This window comes from Prenolepis imparis, unplaced genomic scaffold (genome assembly GCF_030444845.1).
Source record: "Prenolepis imparis isolate NDT839.2.m4 unplaced genomic scaffold, iyPreImpa1.0 SCAF_7, whole genome shotgun sequence".
Lineage (NCBI taxonomy): Eukaryota > Metazoa > Arthropoda > Insecta > Hymenoptera > Formicidae > Prenolepis > Prenolepis imparis.
In genome coordinates this window covers 8,115,015-8,140,816 of record NW_028141165.1, presented here as the reverse complement: position 1 = coordinate 8,140,816, position 25,802 = coordinate 8,115,015, and the positions used below count along the sequence as shown (strand labels likewise).

General features: G+C 36.1%; 2 protein-coding genes across 3 annotated transcripts in view; one reads left to right on the top strand and one right to left on the bottom strand.

The window, feature by feature from the left end:
* The window catches only part of LOC145938783 (uncharacterized), a 193,936-nt gene that overhangs the window by 76,139 nt on the left and 91,995 nt on the right, over window positions 1-25,802 (top strand). Inside the window, exon 1 of one of the 2 annotated variants that reach the window (XM_083042539.1) lies at window positions 18,650-18,954. The exons of the other annotated variant lie outside the window; for it this stretch is intronic. Coding sequence (XP_082898665.1) covers window positions 18,864-18,954 — 91 coding nt within the window. The 5' untranslated portion in view covers window positions 18,650-18,863. Of the gene's footprint in view, window positions 1-18,649; window positions 18,955-25,802 lie in introns of those variants that run through there. 2 annotated transcript variants of the gene reach the window in all.
* Window positions 1-25,802, bottom strand: part of LOC145938784 (uncharacterized) — a 139,204-nt gene that overhangs the window by 92,557 nt on the left and 20,845 nt on the right. The window contains 1 exon segment of the mRNA XM_083042540.1: window positions 12,790-12,864. The gene's annotated coding sequence lies outside the window, so the exon portion shown is untranslated.

Sequence of the window (25,802 nt, the reverse complement as noted above, 5' to 3'; positions counted from 1 at the left end):
TGAAGCTTTTTTCCAATTACGTCATCGAGCAGGCGAGAGTTGCTGTACGATTCGACAGATTTATATGATACTTGATTGAATTACAATCGCTGATGTGCAGAGGTATATCGTTGCAACAAATTGGCCACTTACATTCGTTGGTTTTAAGATCGAAGAGTACTTTAAACCTCGCAAAAATGAGGTCGCGTATTCGACAACCAGTTTATAGAGCCGGGCATGAAAACGTGGCATGTAATTTTCTGATGATTGACTGGTTGTGCGTAGACAATGTAAATAAAGAGCATACGTTTAATTGGATTTTAGTTTCATTATAATTTAATTGTAATTGTAAATTTTACTGTTAATTGTTATTTTTTAAATTATATTTTTTAATTGTAGTTTAATTTTAATAGATAGAGCTTATTTGATAGAAATTCAAAACGTAAAAATTAATAAAGATCGCATTACGTTCTTTCTCCGAATATTTTACATCATGAAATCGGTAGATTTATAAAATGCGGTTGTATACAAAAAGTTGATAATCGCAAGTCATTTATCGATCATTAATTTACTGTATAGTTAATTATATATCTGCGTTATCTCGATTAATATTAAAGATAATCGCGATAAAAATAATTTGCTAAAAAAGAATAATTCATTAATTAATGCGATAACATTCAGATAAAGAAAGACTATGAAAAGCGTGAAAAAATAAGACTATAGAAACTAACACGATATAAAATATTTTAATCCGACAACCGCATTAACATATTATTTATATGTAAATGTAGTTGCGATCTTTTCTTATTATCTAACAGGGTCTCGTCGCTTTCTATTAAATGTGAATAAATAAAAAATTTTACTCGCTCACACATTTTATTTTCAGTCTTTAATGATCCATTCAATTCTAATAGAATCGCGCTCTTGGTAATATATTTTCTGTCAAAGAAATTATATATCTCCGAATTATTATTCTTTCCGAAAGATTCTGATTAAACACCCGCGCATCTCTTCCCTCTTGAAACGCTTCGTGAATTTAATCGCCGATAACTTATGTCATTTCTTCAATTGCGAATGCAAAGTGGGAGCTGTAAATCAGTCTTCGATGTTACAGCGAAAGTATTCAGTAGCCGTGCGACTTTTAATGTCCATTATTTAAGAAAACCGCGTACAAAACTAAATTAAGCTCGAAAAATCTATCGCGTTTTCTCACAATTAAAAGAGATTTCAGATTCCCAGATTAATTTTTAAAAAACTGTGTGAAGAAAATATATATAAAATTATACAACAGAAAATTATATATGCTAGAATTCATGAATGCTAAAAAATACAAAAACTCTATTTTTTTTTGACATAAATTAAAATAAAAGATAGTTACGATAAATGATAATTCTCTATTACAGAAACTATAAGCAATTAATATATTCACAAATATAATACAAAAACTTCATGTCCTTTTAAAATTTTGTTGACTAAAATGAAAGATAGTAACGATAGTAGTATAAATAATGATGATTCTCTATTATAAGAAATATAATCAGCAATTACAATTAATTATTTTCAAAAATGTGAAGAAAATATACAACAAGAAATTACATATGCTAAAAAAACATTTCCCTTTTAATTTTTTGACATAGATTAAAATGAAAGATAGTTATGTTAAACGATGAGAAAGAGATAATTCGCTATTACAGGAAATACGACAGGCAATTAGGAAATTTCATGTCCAGATAGCAAAAGATAGAGACGTACATTGGCAAGTTTAGGATTAAACCGGCAGGATAACGGGGGCGAAATCGTGTGTGCCGATCGAAATTGGCACGATTACATATACCAGAGTCTGAGTTATCGGCAGTTGCAATCGCATCGCGACGCGGTTATCGCGACGTGCATACGTATGTATATGTAGGCATGTATGTACATACGTCGTCCGACGTGAGCGCACGGCAAACAATATGAGCTTTATGCAACTGGCTGTAATTGGAAAAATATGGCGATGGAGAGAAAGAGAGAGAGACGCGATTTATTTATTTATCCTGTTCGTGCGAATCGGATTGAAAAATCTGATGCGGATTTCGCTCTCTGTTTGCTCGCATAACTCGGTGAGAGCAGAGATAATTTCGAAAATATAAAAAGAGAAAATGCGCTCTCGCGTGCAAAAGATGCAATAACAAATGTAGTAAATCACGACGTTAATAATGATAAATTAATAGTAATAATTTGTCACGAGAGGAGATAGAGGAAATTTATAAATCTAAACTGTATAATGTCTGATTTAAAATTCTATTATTATTAATATACATTTATTTAATGATATTTACGTTTTATATAAGAAAATAAAATAGTTGTACTTTTATTCCGCGACGGAATATTTAAATATATTTGTCGAATATAATTTTTGTATTTTATATATTATTTATCAAGATATATTAAAATATTAAAATATATAATATTAAAATCACTTTCTCATTATTATTGCATATGTACAATATATTGCACATTATATGCGCGTATAATATGACTCATTCGAGCGAGATTTGTTAAATAATTTTGTGCAAACGCTCATATATACATGATGTTATATGATATAAAACTTTCTGTTTTTTTCCCCCCGATTTCAAACATCAAACTGAAAGAGTTTTATACATCGCGTGCGAATAATATTTTATTACTTCATTAATAGAGTTTATTATTTAAATATTTGTAAAAAAAATTGTAAGAAATGATAACATTATTAATGCTATTATCGCGATATTTGTCGAAATTATTCGAACGAGGAATAAAAGCGTGCAGGGGTGAAAAGAGTTCGGACGCGTTACTATTGTCGCTTATATCGGACGGATAATCACTGAAATCGGCTGACTAGTGCTACTTTCTATCCCTGATTAATCGCTAGACTCGGAAAAAATCACTTTCTCATTATTATTGCATATGTACATTATATTGCATATTATATGCGCGTATAATATGACTCATTCGAGCGAGATTTGTTAAATAATTTTGTGGAAACGCTCATATATACATGATGTTATATGATATAAAACTTTCTGTTTTTTCCCTCCCGATTTCAAACATCAAACTGAAAGAGTTTTATACGTCGCGTGCGAATAATATTTTATTACTTCATTAATAGAGTTTATTATTTAAATATTTGTAAAAAAATTGTTGTAAGAAATGATAACTATTAATGCTATCGCGCGGAAAAATTAAAGCAAATAATGTTTATCTAAATAATTAAGAGGATCGACAATTCTGTTTTATCTGCCAAGTCGCAGTCTCGGCGTAATTATTAAGAGTCAATAGAAGATAAGAATTATATAGATCTCTCGGGGACCTTTTCATCGTATCCCCGGATTTGTCCGGTAAAAGATTGCGTTCTCGTTAATCGGGATTGAAGGCAGGAGATTAAGAGAAGCCTCCTCGGATCTTTCTGACGTGGATGTTGCAAGCCTTTCGAACGACCGACCAGCTCGGTTGGTGGACGGTCCGTTAACCCAAAATAAAATAATGCCATAATATCGATAAAATTGTCTGCGCTGCAAATAATTCCGCAACTCAAATAATTCAAGTCGCGAGTATTTTACGCCGAATATATCTCTCGCGGATAAAAAACACGTTACAGTTATATTTTGTACGAAAGAAAAACGGGATACTCTCATCTCTTTCTTCTCGCGTTACTTGAAAAAATATAGAAAATATTAGTCTCTCTGTTAAATTGGATTATAATAATGAAATAAGAAATAATGAATTAATAATGATCAAGAAACTGATAAATATTAAGAAACCTAGATTTTAAATTATTTTTATCTCAAAAAACTTACTTCTAATTTCATTGCAAATTTTTGTCTGTCTCTATTATATTATATCAGCAAGAATATAAGGTAATTAACTTTATCTTCCGCATCTCGTGATGGATAGACGTAACAGATTTCATCGAATTTTGTGTTCGCGAAACGTATGACGCAATCGAGTTGATGAATAATGAAAATTTAATTGCAATCGGAGCTCGAGGGAAACTCTGGAGCGATCTTAGAGTAGAGAGTCATTGATCTGCGGAGAGCTCGGCTCTTCGTTTTGCGGTATCCACGAAAAAGTTATTGCTGTTGAAGCTATTGAAGAACGTGAGTTGACTGGAATTGCTCGGAGAGAGAGAGCTGCCTAAAGTTTTGCCGGAAAAGGCGTCGCCTTAGCAACCACCCTCGGTAGTCATACATAAATGGCTACACGCTTTCAGATACCTCGTAAGTGTATATACGGGAGAAGTTCTATCTATTAGTAGTCAGCTAGAAACTCCGTATAAATCGAACAATAATAAAGCGAGATAACTGTGTTTCTCTCGCATAAGCGGCATCCTTCTGTGTTATCTCTGTATTCGCATCGCGTATTCTCCTCCGCATTCCATTTTATCTAATAAAGCGTTTGGCTTTCATCATTGCGCGCTCACGCGAGTTGTAATACTTTGGATATCGCAATTATATACACATTTACCTAAAATTTATAATTAAACATCTCTGTGCGCGCGCCAGTTCATTTTAATATTAAAATAATAAGAGGAATACCCTCTACATGTACGTGCGTGTGGAAACGCAAGTAATTACTACATCATCGTAATGAAGTATAATGAAATGCACGAGTAACAGAATATGTATATTTTAATAATATTAATTAACGTTAATTAACGACGCTTTTATATATAGTGATGAAATAATTTAAAAAAATAAATATATATACACACACACACACAGAAAAAAAGAAGAAATATATATCTCCTTTTTACTTATATATATTATATAGTTTCTTATTTATAGTTCATTATTTGTCATGATTCGATAATATTTCGATAAAGCAAGTATAATCAATTTCAAGATTTAAAATCTAAATATCTACCAAAAATAATAAAATGTCATGCAGAAAAAATACTCCTTTTTACTAATATATATTATATATTAACTTCCTATATCATTATCTGTCGTTTAATTTGATAAAATATTTCGATAAAACAAATATAAAAAACTAATTTCGAAAATTCAATGGTATTTTTATATTAAATTTCGAAGAATACTCTCTCTCTCTCCTTGTATGCATTTCATCTGTAATATGTGTGACTCGTAGGAATTTCGTAACGAAAGCAAGGGGTGAGTCACGTTCGTAAAGGGTCACCTACACTTAACAAAAGCGTAATTGGAGCAGGTGGTTGACCGGCATTGCGGTCTCTCTTCGCATACGTAACTGTCCCAAAGGTATTTCACCCTCCCGATATATAGCGATCTCGTGCACTCCTTCTCCCGCTGTTGTCGATTCGGTCCATTTTACGCTCGCGTGATCTTTCGTGGCTCGATTAACCGAAGGGCGAAATATTCAAAGCGACGAAAAACCGATCGAATCTCTTAAAATTTTAAGATACAATTTCATCCCCGTTATTTCTATCTTTCTTCAAATCAACGAATATTAGAAAATCGTCATTTATGACTGCGACTGTCATTTTTTATTTATCACTTTATTTGAAAAGTGCAGCGAATTTGATCTAAAAATACAAAGTTATATTTAATTAATAGGATCGACTGATGTAACAATTACGTTAACGAAATTTTTTCAAATAGCTACAGATTGAAATTAATTTAAAGAGTTAGGAATTGATGTGTGTGACTTTTATAAATTTTAGAGAAATCCAATAATAAGTGTGACACAATTGCGAGTAAAAATAAGATGAATAAAAAAGTTGGTCAAAGTTGGATCGTCGTTTAACGACTATTGGTTTCTTTTACGAATTCATGACATTTTACATTATGACACGGAAAGCCGCTTATTAGATCAGGCGAGAAGGAGAAGATTCGCGGGAAAACAGGAAAGCTACAGTTTACACTCTCTTAAACCATCCGGACACAGGATACGGACAGGAACCACCAGCCCTGCTGATTTCACGGCACTCTTTCCGAGGGAGAGTAAATTCTCTCGCGTGGCCACCCCTCCGTTCGATAATGTCGCCCGAAAGTGAGCGGGTAATTGGATTCCGCCGTAAGATACCGGAACAGGAAGCTGATGGAGTTTCGGCGAAGGAGCCCCGACGAAGGCTCTCCCCTCCCAGCTCCTTTCTCTTTTCTCCGACGCCTCGCTTTCCATCCTGCCAGTCATCTGCCATTAACTCTAAATCAATCCTTCCGCGCCGATAAAATTTCGCAACCCTTAAGCGAGGTTTCTCCGAGGCGCCTCGAGAAGAGCCTCGCGCGTTGAAAAGCGCGCATTACCTTGACCAGCGATAATTGATGCGCAAGTTGGTTAATTCGCATTGAGGGTTGACAGGTGCGGTGTATATCGGTCGTGTTAGTTATCGAGAAGGAAGCGGTAAACCGCACGAGTTATGAGCGTAATCTATACAGCGAGGCTTCTCGGAAACATGACTAATTTTGCGTCTCATATAGGCGATAATTTAAATTAACATATATTAATATAATTTAAATTTATACATGTATATGACTTTTATGTGAAAAAAATTTTTACAACATTTATTACAATTTTTAATTTAATTTGTAATTTTTTTAAATATTTTTTCTTGTTTCTATCCATAAAAATACGCTGACAAAATTTGATATAGTTTAATTGTGTAAATATAAGATGTTTCAAAATTAAACTATCAAACTTTATCAGTGTGTTTTATGGATAGAAACAAGAAAAATATTGTATAAAAATTTTTTAATATAAATATACAGTGTTCTATAATTAAACTATCAAATTTGGTCAGTGTGTTCTATGGATAGAAATAGGATAAAAAATTGTATAAACATTGATCTGAAATTGCTTTATCAGAAAGTTATAATAAAAATATTAAATATAACAATAGTCGCTATTGATATATAACTAACAATGTAAAAATAAATCGGTATTTATATAATATGTGTATTCTATGTTTTTTTTTAAATTGTAATTTAATTGTGTGGAGAAATGTGAAGGCTAAAATATATCATATACAAATCAATTTGTGACAAGAACTCACTGAGAAAATTAGTTTCACATTCATTAGCATTCGTGAGCTAAAAGATAAACGTGAAATTCGAAAGTGTTAAATTCAATCTATCGACGATGTTGTATTAGAGGGATGGTATTTTACGATTGAAAATTAAGCAAACGTATATATGTATATACATATATTTTTAATAACGTAACGCGATATAATAACACGTTTTCAGATTAATATTTATATAATATTCTTTTCCTGTTTCTATTCATAGAATAGAATAGTTTGATCATTTAACTTTAAAATACCCTGTGTATGTGTATTGACTCATAATTTTTTATAAAGAGGAGAAAAATACACGTCTTATTTTGCATACTTATGCAATGCATCTGATGTGTTATAATTACAAGAAAACAACCACCCACAGGATGGTCAACTCCCTCATTTTCTCCGTTTACCGTGCTCCACCTATCTTTTGCGCATCGAATGATGTACACACGAAGGCGCAAAAAGTCGCTTCTTGCTCGACTTCAACTCGAGAAGGTGCAGCACGGAGATGAGGAGACGAGAACGACCGTGTAACGGCAGTTATGTGGAAAAAGCGGTCGGTGCATCTGCGCAGAAACGTTTCTCTTAGCTTATACACCTCTTTCATCTCTTTATGCACAGGTGGACCCCGCGGGGGCGAAGAAATTCAGGGGTGAAGGGAGCACGTGCGCACCCTCGGAAAGTTGCGAAGAAAAACGCGAAGGAAAATGCAAATCGTCCGCTCGACATAACCGGAGAAATGTTTCTCGATCTCCCTCGCATTTCTACCTCACTTGCCTGCCTTTGACAAGTACTAATACGAATTTCGTCGGTTCGTTCCCTCCTCCTTTATAATCGCGATACGTCATTGCCGAATATTTTCTCGCTGAGAGAGATTTGATGAGGGGGACAGAAGCGGATTACGAAATAATGCACGTGAATTTTTTCTTACGGAGGAATGTCGAAGATCAAAGATAGAGAGAGAGAGAGAGAGAGACACACAAATCTATTTTTCGTTTCGAAAGATATATAGATCTTTCACGTTTATAAAGTGACTCGGCCGAAAAGCTCTCATGCTTGATTAATAAAAAACAAGAGCGTCCGCAAGATTTATTCCAAGGGAGGACATGATTCAAAATTATATTTCCGGAATTAAAATACTTATAATGTGAAATTTAGATACTTTTTTCGTAAACTTTCTTACCGCAACAAGATAGGTGTATGTCAAGAAAAATTTTCTTTGCGTTTTTAGTTTTTAAATTATTTTTTGTTCTTTATTTAAAAAAAATTTTTTGGTTATTTTATTATTTTTATTTTTATATATATATTAAATGTAAATTCTAGCATTTATTCAAAGAGAGAGAGCAAATATTTTTTTTTTTCTGATTCCAGGGGGGTAAATGCCCCCTTGTAAACGCTCATGCTAAAAAGTACGTCACATATACATAAATATGAACTTATGGACGAATTCATGGTCGTTTAATTTTGTCACACCTTGGCTACATTACTGACAAGATGAGGACCCGGACATGTTGCTGCCGAGGGGTCCATATAAAATTCAGGGCGTTTCGAAAGTCGTCGGTTCGACAACAAAACAAAAAGAAAAAAAAAAGAAAGAGGCGTTTCGTCGAGAAGAGACGATTACGTGACTTTTCGCGTCGTACCCCGTGATCGATCGTGTTTGCATTATCGCGATACGCGGTCGATTTTATAAGATTTATGGCTGTTTCGTTTGATGACCATAAGCTATTTTGATCGTGCGAAGAAAATTGGATGGCCGCTTTCGCGCTGTCCTCCCCTTCTCGCCCCCCCGTCCCCCAATCGACACAGAAATTTCGCCACAAAATTGCCGTCGTTACGCGAATAAAATTGCCGCTAACGATCGCGCGGTTATGCCAAAACCGAGTTATTAATTGAGGGTTTCTTGCAGCGCAAGTCGAGCGTGTTCACAATTTATTACTTATTACATTCGCTTAACACACGTATACATACATATAACGAAATGTTCGTTAGGTGAATCCTGTATAAATCGAACTCTCTTCCTCTCTCTTTCTCTCCCGCGTTGCATCCCATTTTGATTATCGCGTTGCACGGAGAAACGTAATTATAGGATGCAATTTAGAGTAGATAATTAATCGATAGCTCCTTCTTTCATGCCTAAAGTTCTGATATATTGCTCCTTCCTCCTAGATATGCGATAGGCACGTCTGCTTTTTTTTTCTTTTTTTTTTGGATAAAGAAATAAAAATTACGCGAGACGATTTTTAAATCACTTCGGATTTTCACTCGGGGAGGGGAACTATTTTTTTTCCCGACGTCCCTTTTGTGAGCGGGGGTATTCAGTCGCCGGTTAATGCACCTGTCTGCAGGTCGTTTAATTATTCTCGACATTACTCTGCAGCAAGAAAGGCAGTAGACAGAGAAGAAGAGGGGGGGATAGGGTTGGGGGGCCGACAATAGTCACCGAACGGGTAGCCGGAACAAATGGCGGCGACGTTCTTGAAACTCGTTACAACTTTGAGTCAGCCGGTTAATTTGTTGTTTGCGCTCTGATTCCGAGACATTCTTTCGTTGCACTTTCGCGAAAGGGGGCGGGAAGGAGGAAATAGTAAAGGGGGCAAGCAGAGGTGGTTGAGGGATGCTTTTATGCATTTTATCCAAAGGCGGACGCGCATCGTGAAATAAAGTTTAATTAATTCATCCCGTTCGCGAGGAGAGGAATCGAACAGCTCTCTTTCTCTCTCTTTCTCTCTCTCGCATGCTCGTAAGATACTCTCGTTTCGAGCTCGTTTATCCCTTTTTCCGCTCCCGGGGTATCGACGTAAAAAAAAAACGAAATGAACGACTTCCGTTCTTGGAGGCCGAGCCGCGGTTCGCGAGCTCCAGATTGCAACACGAATAGTTACATCCGGTCCGCGTCCTCTCGTCGAATCGATATTTCGTATATGAAAGCGTGCCCTAGATTTTCATGTGTTTTTACGAGGGGAAAATGTTGGCTCGAGATACAGTTACTTTTTTTTTTTAATAAATTCCAGAGCGAATTCTTTTCTAGGGCGACTTTAGCGAATCGATACGAGCGGAGTAAAACGAGTAGCTGGATGATTAAAGATAGCTTTCAAATGTTATAAATGACTTAAATTTATAATCTGATAGAGTGCATCGATATGTTAAAATACAAATTTGACTAATAGCTGTATAATTAATGATATAATCTTTTTGAATAAATTTTCTGCTCTTGTGTGATAAATTTCATTTTACCAAACTCCCATATTTTTTCATTAAAAATTAAATTTTTAAAAGGAATGTAAATAATTCGGACTATTAATATCAAACATATTATAATAAATAATAAAGTATAAATATCAGATTTAATTAAACTGATGTAGCATCTTTGTAACATCGACAAAAATGCCAATGTAATTACAAAATTTGTTTAATCCAAGAATAGTTTCAAAAACTGCGTACAACATTTGCATTGTTTTATCAGGGAAACGAAAGTTTTTGCGCGCGAAATGTTTGCTACACGGATTTATTTCTGTAGCGAACTTTAAATTAGAATTTCGCTCGAAAAGATACAATTGGTACCTATATCTTACTTGCTCGTGCGCGGTTCAAAATACCTCATAAATTTGCCGTAGTATTCGGTAAACGCGAGGCGAATAATTTTTCTTCCTCCCTTCATCAGGAAGACTTGACGACTTTTTCTCACCACTTCTCTCTATCGGATCAATTTGCGGTTCAATTCGGAATCGTCTTTCTCGTTCGCGCGCGCGTTTTTTTATATTTTTTTTCGACTTTTTCGCTCCCTTTCAATTAATCACGTCTGACATCATTCATTCCGCGAATCGGGTAAGCAGAAAATTTTTAATCTTTCCTAGTCGAGATCCGAGAGAGTTACACGACAGAGGATATGGCACATATATAGTAGTCCGTGAGATTATCCCGGGATTAAGGCTCAAGGCATTAGGACAAGCCTCGATTACTCCCGTCCATCGGCAGAATATTTGCCGGTATTATCCGAATTACGAGAGAGAGAGGAAGCCCTTTAATTAAATGAAATTCCGTCCGGAAAAATTCTCGAATGCGGCGAGGTCAAAGTTCCACATTGAAACGCGTCGTTGACCTTGAAACGAGGACACTTCCACTACTTTAATTTCAACGATCCTGTACCATCGACACAGTTTCTCGTTTTATAAATTTTCATGCAATTTTCTGTTTCAATTTGTAGGAGCTTTTAATAATGAGAAAAATAAAGTTTTATTATTCTACATTATTTATTATGTTATTTTAGCGTATAGGATTATTTTATATTATTAATTATATTATTTTAGCATATGAGAGAGAGATCTTGTTTATATTAAAATTATAATAAAATCAGTTTAAACCTCCTAAATGGATCATACAGAGGCGATAAGGATCTGAATAAAATTTAATTCTGAGACACATTCGATAAAGTTTTGATCTGTAATAAAGATTTGCTCTGATAACGTCATCTTGAAAGATTCGCGGCAACATTTTAAGACGATGCATCTGCATCTCATTGTCAGTCAATCGTAAAGTTTTCCACAACACATTCGAACTTTAGAAGTTCGATTAACGCCGTAAGTTATCCTCCGACGTTTTATCGATCTCTTTCCCTTATGGAAACATAGAATCAGGACAACGACGAGGGGGACCAATAACGGGCCGACAGTACGGAAAAATAACCACGGCGCTTACGATTATTGCCCCCAGCTTTGTCGCGTACGATTAATTCTCGCCGACATTTTTAGCGGCAGCGCGCAGAAAAATCCTGGGCGAGTCCCTCCTCCTCGCGACGCGAGGTTGGCTCTAATCGATTCCGAAACGAGATTTTCAGCGGCAACACGTGCTCGGCATTGCGAGAGCGCACGTCGCGTCGCGCGGATACAGAAATAAAAAGTAAAAAGAAAAAAAAAACTACACGCGTGATCCAATTCTGCGGTGACCCCCGCGCATGTTGAAGAGAACGGGGAAAAAAAAAACGCCGCATGAGTTCTCGCCGGCGTTATTTTTTCGCGGAGCGAGAATTAACAAATGGCGCGACAAGACTTCGAGACGCGTATACATATATCGAAATAAAATTACGAACATTCCCTGTCAAATTGATTTGTATCGCGAGAACCATTATATTTTCGCATCGTTCGAAAAACACGCAATTTTTCTACTGAAATAATTTATAAACTTCGCCATAAGTTATTCTACAAAAAAATCAGAGAACGCTATATATAACTGCTTTACAAATTTATTATTATTAAATCATTAATAATTAATAATAAATTAATTTATTTTTATATTAATTTATTGATATAATTATTAATTAATTAATAATACATTTATTAATAATAGATTAATAATAAATTAAATCATTATAAAATAATTTAAGAAATTTTTTTATCAAGATAACAATTGTTACGAGAGAGGGATGGGGGAAGCATTTTATCAATTAACTTCTAGTTATTTGCTTTTTTATTCTATTTTTTTTAGATTATCGCGATACCAGAAAACCCAGCAATTTCGTCCTTCGAAATACACCGTGATGCTATAGAAACGAACGCATAATCGATTCCGGAAGACAGTCTGGCGATTCAGCAGCTGCGTCGATAACGATTCCGTCGAGACAAATCCAATCCCGGAGTGTAAATTCATTTCGCGATCTATATACGTGCGAATCCGCCGCGTTAACAATGTACCCGGAGCAGTAACGATTTCGCGGGCGACGAGCCCGTGCGGAGCACTTAAAACCGGTCGCCTCTACGCGTTTATGCGGATTACATCCGCAGAAATTTATTCAAAGATATGGAATACCTTACCGTGTCGCTTCGTGTCGGGTTATATCGAGTATACGGTGGTGTGTCGACTCGTTCGTTCGCGCAATTAATGCAGATCTGAAACACAGATAGTTCATAATTGTGCGATTTGAATAATGCTTATCTCTTAACAGTAAACGTAAATTTGCATTTATATAATTATAATGTAAAAAGTAAATATAATTTAATAATTATAACGTAAAAATAATTTGTAATTTTCATTATTATGATTCTGTGCATGCTTGAATACAATAATATGATCATAAAAAATATATATCTTACAGTATATGTATATATGTATATACATATATATATATAATATTAAATTAAATTAAATTAAAAATGATTAAATAAGTTATTAAATATTAAAATATATATATATATTATATATATATATATATATATATATTACATATATATTTTAATTTTAATTTAAAAAATCAAATTTTTACTATCTTTGTTTGCATAAAATGTCAATGTTGTCCTGTAGATTTATTAAAATATATATATTATATATATTTTAATTTTTTAATTAAAAAAAATCGAATTTTTACCATCTTTGTTTGCATAAAATGTCAATATTGTCATGTAGATTTTTCCTGTAGATTTTTTAAGTGGAAATAACACAGAATTCTCCGCAAAACGATGCGATTCTTATGCGTAATGCTTATGTCACGATTTTTCCCACGCGAGTAGGAACACGGTGGGCTTAATCGTTCGTGAGAGTCCCGGAGAAGGATAAAGAGGAAAAAAGAAAGAGAAAGAGTGCGAAGGAAAAAAGCATAAGGAAGCACGAAGAAAACGTCCGGCTATTTCGTGAATGCGCAATTATTTAAATAGCGTGCCATTAAGGACGCGTATTTTTTACAGAGGAAAAAGAGAGATAAAGAGGGAGAGAAAGGGAGAGAAAAAAGTGCAAGATTCCAGGATCATACATGTCGGAGATGTTATCCACATCGTCGCGGCTTTTCTTCTCACGATTTCCATTTTAATTAATTTTCGCTTGGTCGCGGGATTTGTCGCGCGCCTCCTCGTTCAAGACCGTAATCAATTCCGAACTTTAGTTGAGCCAAACTTTTTTTTCAACATTCACAAATATAAAACCAAAATTCGATTATCTGACGAATAATTATAGATCGCGATAATAATAATAATATAATAATAATATGTAATAAAAAGCCATATATTTCATTACCGATTTCAATTAATTATTAAAATGTATTAATATATAAATTATAATAATTATAATAATTATGATTAAATTCAATTAAAAATTCTTATAAAATATTAAAGATGATATAATAATACTTGCTCGAAAAGAAATAATTGGGAGAGAAATAAAACTCTTTTTCAAGAATTATTTTGCGTTTAAGATAGAATTTTTCGTCGTGTAGAGAATCCAAATTTCGAGATAAATCTAAAACCCTAAAAGTGCATCTCTCAGGTCTCCTTTCGCTGGCTACGATCCTAGCCACGGCGACGTTTTGCCGTGTCGCCAAGCCGTAATTTACCCCGAAAGCTGCTTATCGAGGGACACGAAGGTCCCCACTGTTGCTTTTGTGCTCGGTTAATCGAGATTAAGATTAATTAATAGGTAAACGTAGAATCTCTTTCCGCGCGAAGTGTGCGAGAGCGCGCGATAGTTCGCGGTCACCTCCCCCTTTCCTCCCCTTTCCACCCTGGTACGGGGCCGTCGCATTCTTTCGCATCCCCGTTTAATTCTGTAAAATGGGATTTCGCGTTGCAACGTCCGATTTAATGCCTCACTGCAAAACTGCCTGAGGTGATGGAGAGTTCGCTTTAATACTGATTGTGAGATACTAATTTAAAGCGCTGCTATTAAAATACGCAACGTTGTACGCTTTTTTTTTCTTTTCTTCTTTTTTTTTCAGCGTACACGGAAAGCCGTTGCGATGAAAACTAGATTGAGGAAAGATAAAAAGGAGAGAAAGGACCTGTTAATAAGTGGCGCTTCAAAAGCGTAATAAAACGTTTGCGGATTATGTAAAAGAGATTTTTTTACGGTCGTTGATACGGTAAAGCGATATACACAGAGACAGAAAGTAGAGCGAGAGAGAGTGGAGCAAATTGCTTTTGTGCTCGGTTAATCGAGATTAAGATGGGAATGAGTGAGGAATATAGAAATTTGTACAATTGTTTAAGCAATTTTTTTTCACAGTCTTATATAATACCAATTTATTACACAAAATGCTTCTTGCAATTTGCTCGTTACAAAATTTTTTTCATTTTAATTTACGCTACCAATTGTGAACAGCAGTAAATATCGTTAACAAAATCAGCGTATAATTAAATTATAAGAAATGAAGAAATAAAATATTTTTTGTTAATGTGAGCAATTATAATTTTTTAATTTATTTATTTTTAATTTTTAATTAATTTATTTTTTAATTAATTTATTAAAATTAATTTATTTAAGAGAGAGCAATATTTCTCTCTCCTCCTCGTTTTCTCCAAATATAACGAATCACATATTTAATAAAATATGATAAATTTTATGAATAAGTAGTAAGGTTTTATATACCTTACTACTTATATACCTTACTACTTTGGCCATTCGAGTGTTTCTCGATATAGCTTGAAATCGTAGTATCGATTTAACCCTTTGGCTGGCTACGAGATACCATCGAGTCATCGCTTCACGACATCGCGATGGATATGACAGACACGTCGTACGTTATCGATTTTTCTCGCTTGTATGACGACCGGTGAAGTTGGAAATTGTGGCGTTGTAATAGTTGGTGGGATTTTTTTTATCGACTAGATTGCGCGCCTGTGCGATTTATGGGCTCATCGCAGTGTTAACGATAACGCCATTATTTCGTCAATTATTATATTTATATAGCGACAGATCTTTTCCATCTTGCCGAATAATTTACTACGCATCACTGAAATTTGCCCTTATATGTATATAAATAAAAAATAAAGTTATACTCTCTCTCTCCTTTTCGAAAAATTAATTTTTTATCATCACGCTATTATAAATCAATTTGTAGCTTTCTTAATCGTAATTTAAGATTTTCCAAATTTGTTAAAATAATAAATGTACGTGAAAATTTCTTTGTGTACTTTGTTATAAATTTTCATATGCAAATAATTAACTTCTTCAATCATTTCTTAATAATAAACGCATACTTCTTGATTTTTTATTAGCGTATTATCCGATTAATTTTCAGTCGCTGCCTAATTACGAATTCGAAAAAAATTCTGTCTGCTTTGCAATCACGTGATCGAACTCCGATGATCATCGCGGAATATTTTCACGTGGGTTTTCGCGGGTTTTTTTTTCCTTTTCTTCTCTTTTTCCCGATAAGAGAATCTTTCAAACGAAGAGAGGAGGATCGACGTCGTTGGATAATAACTCATTTGCGTCGCTTATAAAATGAAATTTACCACGACGACTTTTCGCACCTCCTTAATTTCCCCGTGGACGACTTCTTAATCTCGTCACCCGTCCGTTACTCTCGACCACCAACGGCAATCTAATTTTCCGCCCAAAAGGAAAGGGTTTTAATCGCTCGTCGTCTGAATCCGCTTGTCCGTGGCATTTAACCGAAAGGTGCTTAAATTGTTTTTCCTTTTTCTTCTATCGGTCTTACTTTGTTAACGTACGTTACAGAACCGGCCTTAATTACTGTATTCAATTTCCTTTAATTAATTATTTATGGCGAGTAAATTTTTATCGTCTTTGTCGAATTTATAAATACAAAGTAAGAAGTAGATTTGTCTTAAAATATTCTTTATTTGATTTAAATAAATCGGTAAATCCTTAAAGCGATCGAAGACGCAAGATGAATTGAGACTCAAAACAGATAAATTTTTGATCAATTAATAGATAGTCCAAAAGAAGAATCAAAAAATCAAATAAAAAAGATTTAATTTTATTGCGCTCATTTCCTACCTGAATTTTTGTATTTATATATCAGAAAGCCCTTTCGTTTTATTTTTAGTATTATTTTATCCCAATAAAAAATTATATTTTCTACAACTATTATATACAAATTGCAAAAATAATTAAGTTAAAGCCATTTTTCATATCAATACAATCGAAATTCAAAATTAAAAATTTAGTCTCTACAAACAGCTTTATATATTTAATAAAAATATTACGAAATATTACGAATTTGAAAAAAATATATTAAATTCGAACATATCTCTTTCCTTCCTTTAAAAATCGATTATTTATGCACATTTTGTGCATATTTTTACTTCGTATATAAGGGGAGTAACGTTGCAATATACACACACATCACACATACATATATAAATATTCAATTTTCTCATATACGCAGCTCGAGACTTCTCTCGTCAGCTGGAGAACGCTGTGAAAGTGCATCTGGCACTTGGACATCCCTTTTCAGGCGGCATAAAAGCGCGGCGTCGACTTGTGCACGCGGGGCTCGGCACCGAGATCTTATATTTAACTTCGTATGCGCCGAAACGCGACAATCCCCAGGTTCGGAATCCCAGGATCCGCGGGAAACTTCCTCGCGCCGCCAGCGGTCAAGATTTGCAATTCCTGCACTTTTTCGCCGATCCATCCTATCCAAGGGGAGAGAGGGCGAAGTGTCCGCGAGGAATACTAAATTTCCCCGCGAAATTGAATGCGACGAGAAAGTTCGCCTAGCGCGATTCGGAGCTTCCGCAAGACCGGGAAAGCAACGTTGTAACCAGGCGTTGTAACTTCCGCATACGGTACCACCTGCTCTCCGCTGGCAGAGCATATTGTGCCCTCGGTTATAGTTGCCGGAGGGATATTTAGAATGTCGGAAGAACATACGTCGAGCCCTTTAACTTAAAGTTACTCGCTGACGCGCGAGATTGTTGATATTTACTCTTCGTGAAATGTGAAATGGATTTCGTTCGAATCTCAGAATTTGTGCGATTATAAAATTTTTACGTGACTTTATATTTATTTATCCATAGAATCTCTCGCGTGCGACCTTCGACCATAATTGTTTGCTCAGTCCTACATATGTGCACTATTAATTATAATTAATCTAATTTATATAATGAAATTTATAATAAATATAATTTATATAATAAACAATGAAATTAATAATAATTTATATTTATATAAATATATAAATTAGTATTAATTTTATTGTTTGTTATATAAATATAATTTATATAATTAATAAATTCTCGTGCCAGATTTTTTTCAAATATAATCAACACGCAATTTCTCGATGTAATTTTTAATTTGTAGACTTTGATTTCTTTACACATATAAACTGTATATTATATTTTTTCCCGCCCTTGCAGCGACCTATATTCGATGTTTATCAAATGCCTGTATAAAAAAACACATCCTTATGTATATGTAAACTTTGCGTTTTAATTCGTAATCGCGAACAGGGTCACCTTCTCCAAGGTACGATGCTGACAAGGTCGAGTCGAGCGATCTCATTTGGAATCTTTTCCTTGTATTCCCAGGTCATACAAGATAATCTCCGCCTTTCCATCGCATTTTCCGAACGTCGACGTTTTCCGTGATTCGCGCGTTTTCGCGTGTCCGCGCCGGAAGGCCGGTTACGGCTCGTCCTCATTAACTCGCTTCAACAATGAGCGTGGGTGTCGGCGTAGTACGTCGCCGGAGTCCTTTCAACCCCGTCCACATCCACACCCTTCTCGAGAGAGAGACTGACGGTCTCAGAGCGCAAGCGCGGTCATCCCTCTCTTTCTCCCTCTTCTCTCTTCTACCCTTCCTCTTCCCCTCTCTTTCTCTCTTCGACGATAACGACGACGACGACGACGACCACGACGACGACCACGACGACGACGACTACGGCGACTACGACGGGGGGACGATGCGTGCGGGGGTGGTTCGCGCGTAAAATCCGAGCAGCAGCGTTCAGTCGCGCGGGACACGTCGCGGGGTGCGGTTGGTTCATCGTTGGTGTCGGTCAATCGCGGTAGTGCGTGCGTGAGTGCATGTAGAGAGGAAGAGAAGTAAAGAGAGGGAGAGAGAGATCGACGATCTCTCTCTCTCTGTGCCCTTCGCAGGGGGATGATGTGGACGATGCGCGCGTGCCGATAACGATAAGGCCGCCGCAGGGATGTGCCTAGCGGGGGGCGTCCGAGCCATCCTGCTCCTGGCGTTCGTGCTGTGCCAGCGTGCCGGCACCGTCGATGGCAAGAATGATAACTGTAAGTAAACGCATATCTCGTGCACTTCAGCGATGCAACGCGAGGGAGGTCGTGATTCCGGATGGGATTCTGAAGACGGATGGTTCGGATGCTTATATAAGTGATGACATTTATTTTGGCACGGGGGATGTTTTTTTTTAGTCTTTATGGATGTTTAGTTGATGGGTTTCGTGTAGATATTTTAAAATTATCTACTATTTCATGAGCGACTTAGATTTTTCGTTGATGCTTGCTGAAGAAGTTTATGGTTTGACGAATGCATATGCGTTCGAACTTAATTTATTTAGATTTTCTTTGACAATTGATGTGGCAAGTATCTTGCAATACAGTTTTTTAATGCATTTATAAGATAAAAGCCAATATAATATGAAAAAATATGAATTAGATAATAATTTCAATTAAATGCAATTTGTAACGAATTGACGCAATTATAAACACCACGTGAGGTTGCAATATAAAAATGAAATTTATATTATCTGTATAAAATGCCTAAACGAAAACATTACTGCAGTTGGTGAGTAATTATAAAGATGGTATATAATGTATTAAAAAATAATTATTTATAATATAAATGTAACTTGCCTGCTGAACATGTGATAAAATACTGACATTATCTCAAGGAGCACTATTATATTAAGAACATTCTTTTTCTTTTAAATCCTCTCTGGATAAAGTTATATTTTGACTTGAATCTAAGTCGATCTGTAAGTTATAGACCATAAGTTTCATTCCCAGAGTATTATTTCATCAGCCTTTTCGAAAGCGACACACAAAAGCAGAGTATTCCCGCGGGCAATATCTCCCCGTCTCTATCGATGTCCCGATATCGGGGCAAGGCAAGGGTATCCGCGAGAGGTACCTGAAAATTTACTCTCGATAACCGCAAAAGACGCATGGCGCGCAATAAAATCGTCTCGCGTGCCATAAAATCGAATGAGAATTCGCGTCACGGATTATCGTCGCGGCGCGCGCAGTTTTGCAAGAGCGAGAGATGGCTCCAGAGATATATTCCCGCGCGCGCTGGATGCTGCATCTCACAGCAGATCAACGTATGCTAAAAACAGAGCGATGTCACGTTAAATGACCCGGCGTTATCGGCGTCTCAGCTATTGCGAATCATTACCCTCGAATTACGTTGCCGATAATAGGCAACCGAGACCGATTTGTATAGGAAATAAAAAATTAAGTTATCACTATATTATAGTTCTTCGGAGAAGAACTTTAGGGGATTAAACAGTCGCACACACTGTAACAAGCGAGTAAATTATTTATATAATATATGATGTATATAATGTATATAATATATATAATTTCTCTCAATAATCGATATACATATATGATTATATATTTTTGAAAGAATTATTGAGAGAAATAATCATATCGATTATTGAGAATATATTATATATTCATTTTTATTGATGAGAAGAACAATTTTGTATATATTTGATTATTAATAAATTTATACAATCGATTAGTGAAAGAAATAATATATATTCTCGTGAGAACGAATATTTATTTACGTCCATTTCTGATAGGAGTAAAGGGTCCGCCAGGAATCAACTATAAAATTATAAAATCCACTTGCTCTTCTCGCTTTTTCTCGTAAAATTTATTTTTTACGGCTTACGTAGGGTCTCAGCGCTTCCTCGTCTCCACGCATGAAACTTCATTCGCGACTTTATGCACGGTAAAAAGTGGGTTGCGCCCATATTTGCCGCGCCGGGAAGAAGAAAAGTTGTCTTAATGCATTAGGGATGCATGTGTCTCGTGTTACGTGTGCGTGAGGCGCACCTAGGATCTTACTTGGGATAGATATAAGGTGAGGGTTTACGATGTACCGTGGCGAGAATCGATCCTATCGCAATAGATAGAGGTACACCAGCCAACAGGAACGTCCGCTATATACACAGTTCTCTTCGTGTCACCTTTTATACGGGTTATATAGGTTCGAAACACCCCCCCCCCCCCCCAACGCTTGTCTGAGATACGAAATTTCGATGGATTTGTGTTAAACGTATCTATTCCTACTGACAATCGCGTGCGCGTATACCTGAACTAATAATAGAGGAAATCTATGCACTAAACACGCCACGAAACGTGATAGTTTATATACCTATATAACTATAGAACATTCCTTCCTTTTCATAGCCATTAATTTAATAATTCAAAATCAATTAGAAATATTAATAAGTCTATAATATTATAGTAATTATCAAGCCTATGTATTAAGAAGTATATGCGATTATATAGAGTATTTAATGGAAGATTAAATAATGACATATTAATCTATTATGTGTTGAAGATATAATATTATAATTATTGTAATATATATATATATATATATATATATATATATTTAAAGATAATAAAAAAGGACTAGCAAAATCTATCAATTTCCGCGATATGATAGATCCGATGCTAAGTCTCTTTTTAATTTACATTTCTAGAGAATCTATTACATATATTATACAATCGAATACAGATCAATTATATCAGCGCATTTTTGTAAATTTTATTAAATACAACATTAAAATATAATTAATAAAATTACCACTCCGTGAAGCGTATTGTAACTTTTACAATTAATCATACAACTTGCGGAGAAAAATTAAATTTTTTTCTTTGAGATGTGTGTGCATGTGTGTGAAATGTGTATATAACAATACCGTTATGACTTCAATTTTTATTACTTGAGTGATATTAATTGGAAATGGAGACGCTGTTGAATTAAAACGTGTCGCGTTGGCCTTTCATAAGTTTATACTTCGCGTCTGGGGTCGAGAAACGTCGATACTCCGGGCACGACGCGACGTGGATTAAGTGTCGTTTCTACGACAGCGAATCACTCTATGTGTCGCGGATTTTTACGGGCGGCTCCCCCGTTGAGAGGGAGGAGGGAGGGAACCGGGTATTCAAAACACGGGCGGATATCGGTTCCCCTTTTTAACGGACGCCATTGTGCCGGGCATAATTCCGTCCGGTAGCCGCCCGCGGCGACGAGGAATTTTTATGATCGCGATCCTTTCTCTCTCTCTCTCTCTCTCTCTCTCCTACGACCACCCCGCGATTTCATTAGACGCGAATTCCGGCGTCACGCATCACATGAGATCGAGATTTTAGCATTTTCATAGTCGATGAAACGTCCGTTCGAACTATAGCGCGGAGGACCGATTTCTGACGGATTTACGTGACGTGATGAATGATGCCTCGTAAAAAAAAAAGTTTTAACGCGGATGAATGTCGAGCTTCTCTTCTGTAAAACTGCACAAAAGTATCGAAGAACCGTTTCAATAAATTTTAGCGAAAATTTAATTTTTTTGTAAAATTAGATGCTATTATTATTATCATTGTCATATGTCAATAATACAAGATTTAATCCACAAAAAATATGACACCATAAACTTTGAAGCACTTTTTAAAAAAATTATATTTAGTTAGATGCTATTATTGTTATTATTATTATTACTGTATCTCAATAATACAAGATTTAATCCACAAAAAACACGACGAAAGAAACTTTAAAATGCTTTTTTTTTTTAAATTACGTGAATTGTATTGTTGTTTGATCGCGTGGCATGTAACAAAGTTATACGGAAAATCGCATTAAAAGTAAAGGAGGAAGAAAAGAGAGGAAACTTGTCCACTGTTACTAAACTTTCTTACGGTATGTATGGCGGATTAGATCGATGACTCGAAGGCGCGACTCGGGAAGGCCATATGGTCGCGCTATCCCATCCGCAGGTAAACTTTTAAGAGCATCCGCGTTATGTGCGCCAATAATATTGTTCTTGGGGTCGAGTCCTTTATTTCCCGCCGGATAAAATCGGTCGAAGACGGTATCGTCGAGGAAAACTTTCGAGGAGAGTACGAAGTACTTTCGACAAAGCGCGTGAGCTCGCGAAACACGACGCTTTTCTTTGGTACGAACACGAGTCGAGGAGAAACGTACTTCCTTGTCGTATAAGATGGGTTTAGATTTATTAGACTAGAGAGAGGGTGAACTTTGCGGGCCTGGAATGCAGATTCTATACATATATATACCGCAACTTGTTCGCTAAAAACTTGACTGTCGAGAAGATGTATGCATGGTATAGGCCTTTGCTTAGGCGCGGATTCGTTGGATTATTAACGCGAGAATTATTTAAAACTGATCTTTTTCATTTCTCGCATTTTTCGTGTAAATTGACAACTTGCTCTTGAGAGAAAAATTCGTTTCATTCGATTCTCGCGGGAGGCGAAAGATTTTTCTTGGCGACGATGAGAAAGAGAGAACGAACACGTCGAATAAAAATTTACATTCACGAAGGCTCGCGAGGAAAATGGATAGAAGCCCACGTATGACCGTAAAAACGACGTCGTCGCGATCTCTGTGTCGTGAGGGAGAGATACAGATAATATCCGTTCACGGGCGTATTCGCGCGAGAAAACTTTCGCGATGTGCCGGAGCTTCTCTCCAAGTGCTCGGAGCAAAGTGCTCGGAACTTAATATGATAGCGCTCGGTTGGCGCTCAGACGAGCCGTGGTGCGCTCGAAGAGAGTAATATTGATCGACGGAACGGGCTTACATCGTGCCAGAAGGAAGAGGGAGAGAGAGGGAGGAAACGTGTGAGAGAGAAAGAGAAGAGAGAGGGAGAGAGGGAAAGAGAGAGAGAATCAAGGACGAGGTGGTGGAGGGCGAGGCCGGGTACAAGAGGGAGGGTCGCATTGGATGGTGGCATACGAGAAGGGGTGGTTGCCGGAGGGTCGACGCGTACCATCGTAACCATAGGGTCTCTCTCCTACCCTCTCGCTCTCTCTCTTCCTTCCCTCTCTCTCTCTCTCTCTCTCTCCTTCTCTCCCCTTTCCGCCCTTTGCAGCGTGTTTCGTTTCCTCGCACGCGACTTCACGTGAAATTCGAAACTTTGCGGTGACATTACACGACACGTCGATCTACCAAACGAGGATCGAATGCGATCGAAGAGTCAGCAGTTTCTAAAAAAATTGATTCTAGTGCCGATGAGCGTTTACTGGTGTTTACTTATTTATTTATTTATTTTTTTATTATTTAAACGGGAACAATCCCTCTAATAAAAATAAGATGATATACAAATTGAAGTATTAACATCAGCAAAAAACGCAGTACGTGAAACGTTGATAAAAAATAAAATTAAAAAACCAGAATAAAGAAAATAAAAATACAGATAAGTTGTTCACTAATGTATACGAGTGTGTATTAATGTTTTTTGGGGAGGGGGGGAAAGAAAAAAGAAAGGAACTTTTGTGAGATTACTCTCGCGTGCACGACGAATTTAACGAGTTTGGTGATGTATAAATTCAGTAATAGACGATTACAAGTGAAATTATTAGGAACGAAATATACTCTGTATTAAAGTTTCTTACAGTGCATCAACTATTATATTGGATAGAGTTAGATTGCAGGGTAACTTTACCGTAAAATGGATAAAAATTACAGTATCGTTTAATATCCGAGAAAAGTTAATCGTTAGCTTTTAGTTTCGCCAGTTTCAGGAAACTCTTGCTACTTGTTGATTAATTTTTTTTCGCGCGATTTTTTTTTGAAACGGTTTTTAATTTCACGCAAATTTACCTCTACAATAACGTAATTTCATTTTACAAATGTCATTTAATAATAAATAGTTTTCGACGAATTTCGAGAGTCGCGTGTATTTTTCTTAGCAAATATTTGAAGGGAGACGTAATTATGAAGATATTTAACATTAAAGATTAAACGATCTCAACGAATTAAGTTTCAAGAAATGTACATAGACAATCTTCTTATTTTTCTCTGCCAATTTCAAGTCGAAATTACATTTTTGCGTGTGTACTTCTTACTTCTCAACGAACAGAGTAATTACATTTATTGCAGGCTCTTAAACATAGTAACAAATAATTTACTCCAATATATTTTCTAAGACGTCAAAGAAAAAAAAAAAAAAAAAAATATATATATATATGTATAAATATGTATGTACATATATTTAAAATATACATATATTATTTATAATATAATTTATATATATATGGTTTCGTTTTATGTTATTATCTCATTCAATCTTTTATTTATTTATACGCGTATCCACAAGAATCAGGAAGACGCCAGAGCTCTATTTCGTTTTATACGGTATAAGGTCTCAATTCGCGACCTTAGAACCAAGTGCGACATCAGTGGTTCATCTCCGCGAATGGCGGGCATTCGTAGCCGAGTGAAACTACCGGAAGGAAGTCAGTGCAGTGACGATTGCAATGTGCAATACGCGCGCACGTGGCACTTTGATGGCGCTCGATTGTCGCCAAGTCGCGTATGTGTACCTTATTTACGTCGGGGTTGTGACCGCCAAGGGGTGGAGAAGGGGCGGAAATAGCACGATCTTATCTTTACGGGGAATCTTCTGACTCGTCCCCGAGAATGTGTTTCTCGCCCTCACGAACGGTCCATCGGCAGCTGCGCGCGCCATGTGGAAAACTATCCCTAGCCGCGAGCGGAAACTTTTCAATCGAGCTTCTTGTTCCGGTGGGTGTCTCGTCCCTTCCCCTCCTCCTTTCCCCTTTACTCCGTATAGCGGCCTCGTTACGGACTTTTTATTTTCATCCTTTCGTTCCCCTCCCAGTAACTCGTTCATCTAGAACGAATCGGTAACGTCGAAGAAATCTCGATCGCGAGATTGTCGCGGGAAAAGCTGGACCGAATCGAGTGGATTGATCTCTCTTCGCGATCTTTCTGAGCCTTAGCAGTATGTGAAAATTTAAATCAAAATTTGAACAGCTTTTAAATGCATTTATTAGTTTTTGGGAGAGTTTGGGAAATTTTATATTGTGTGAGATATAAATAAGACTTTAATATCTTTAAT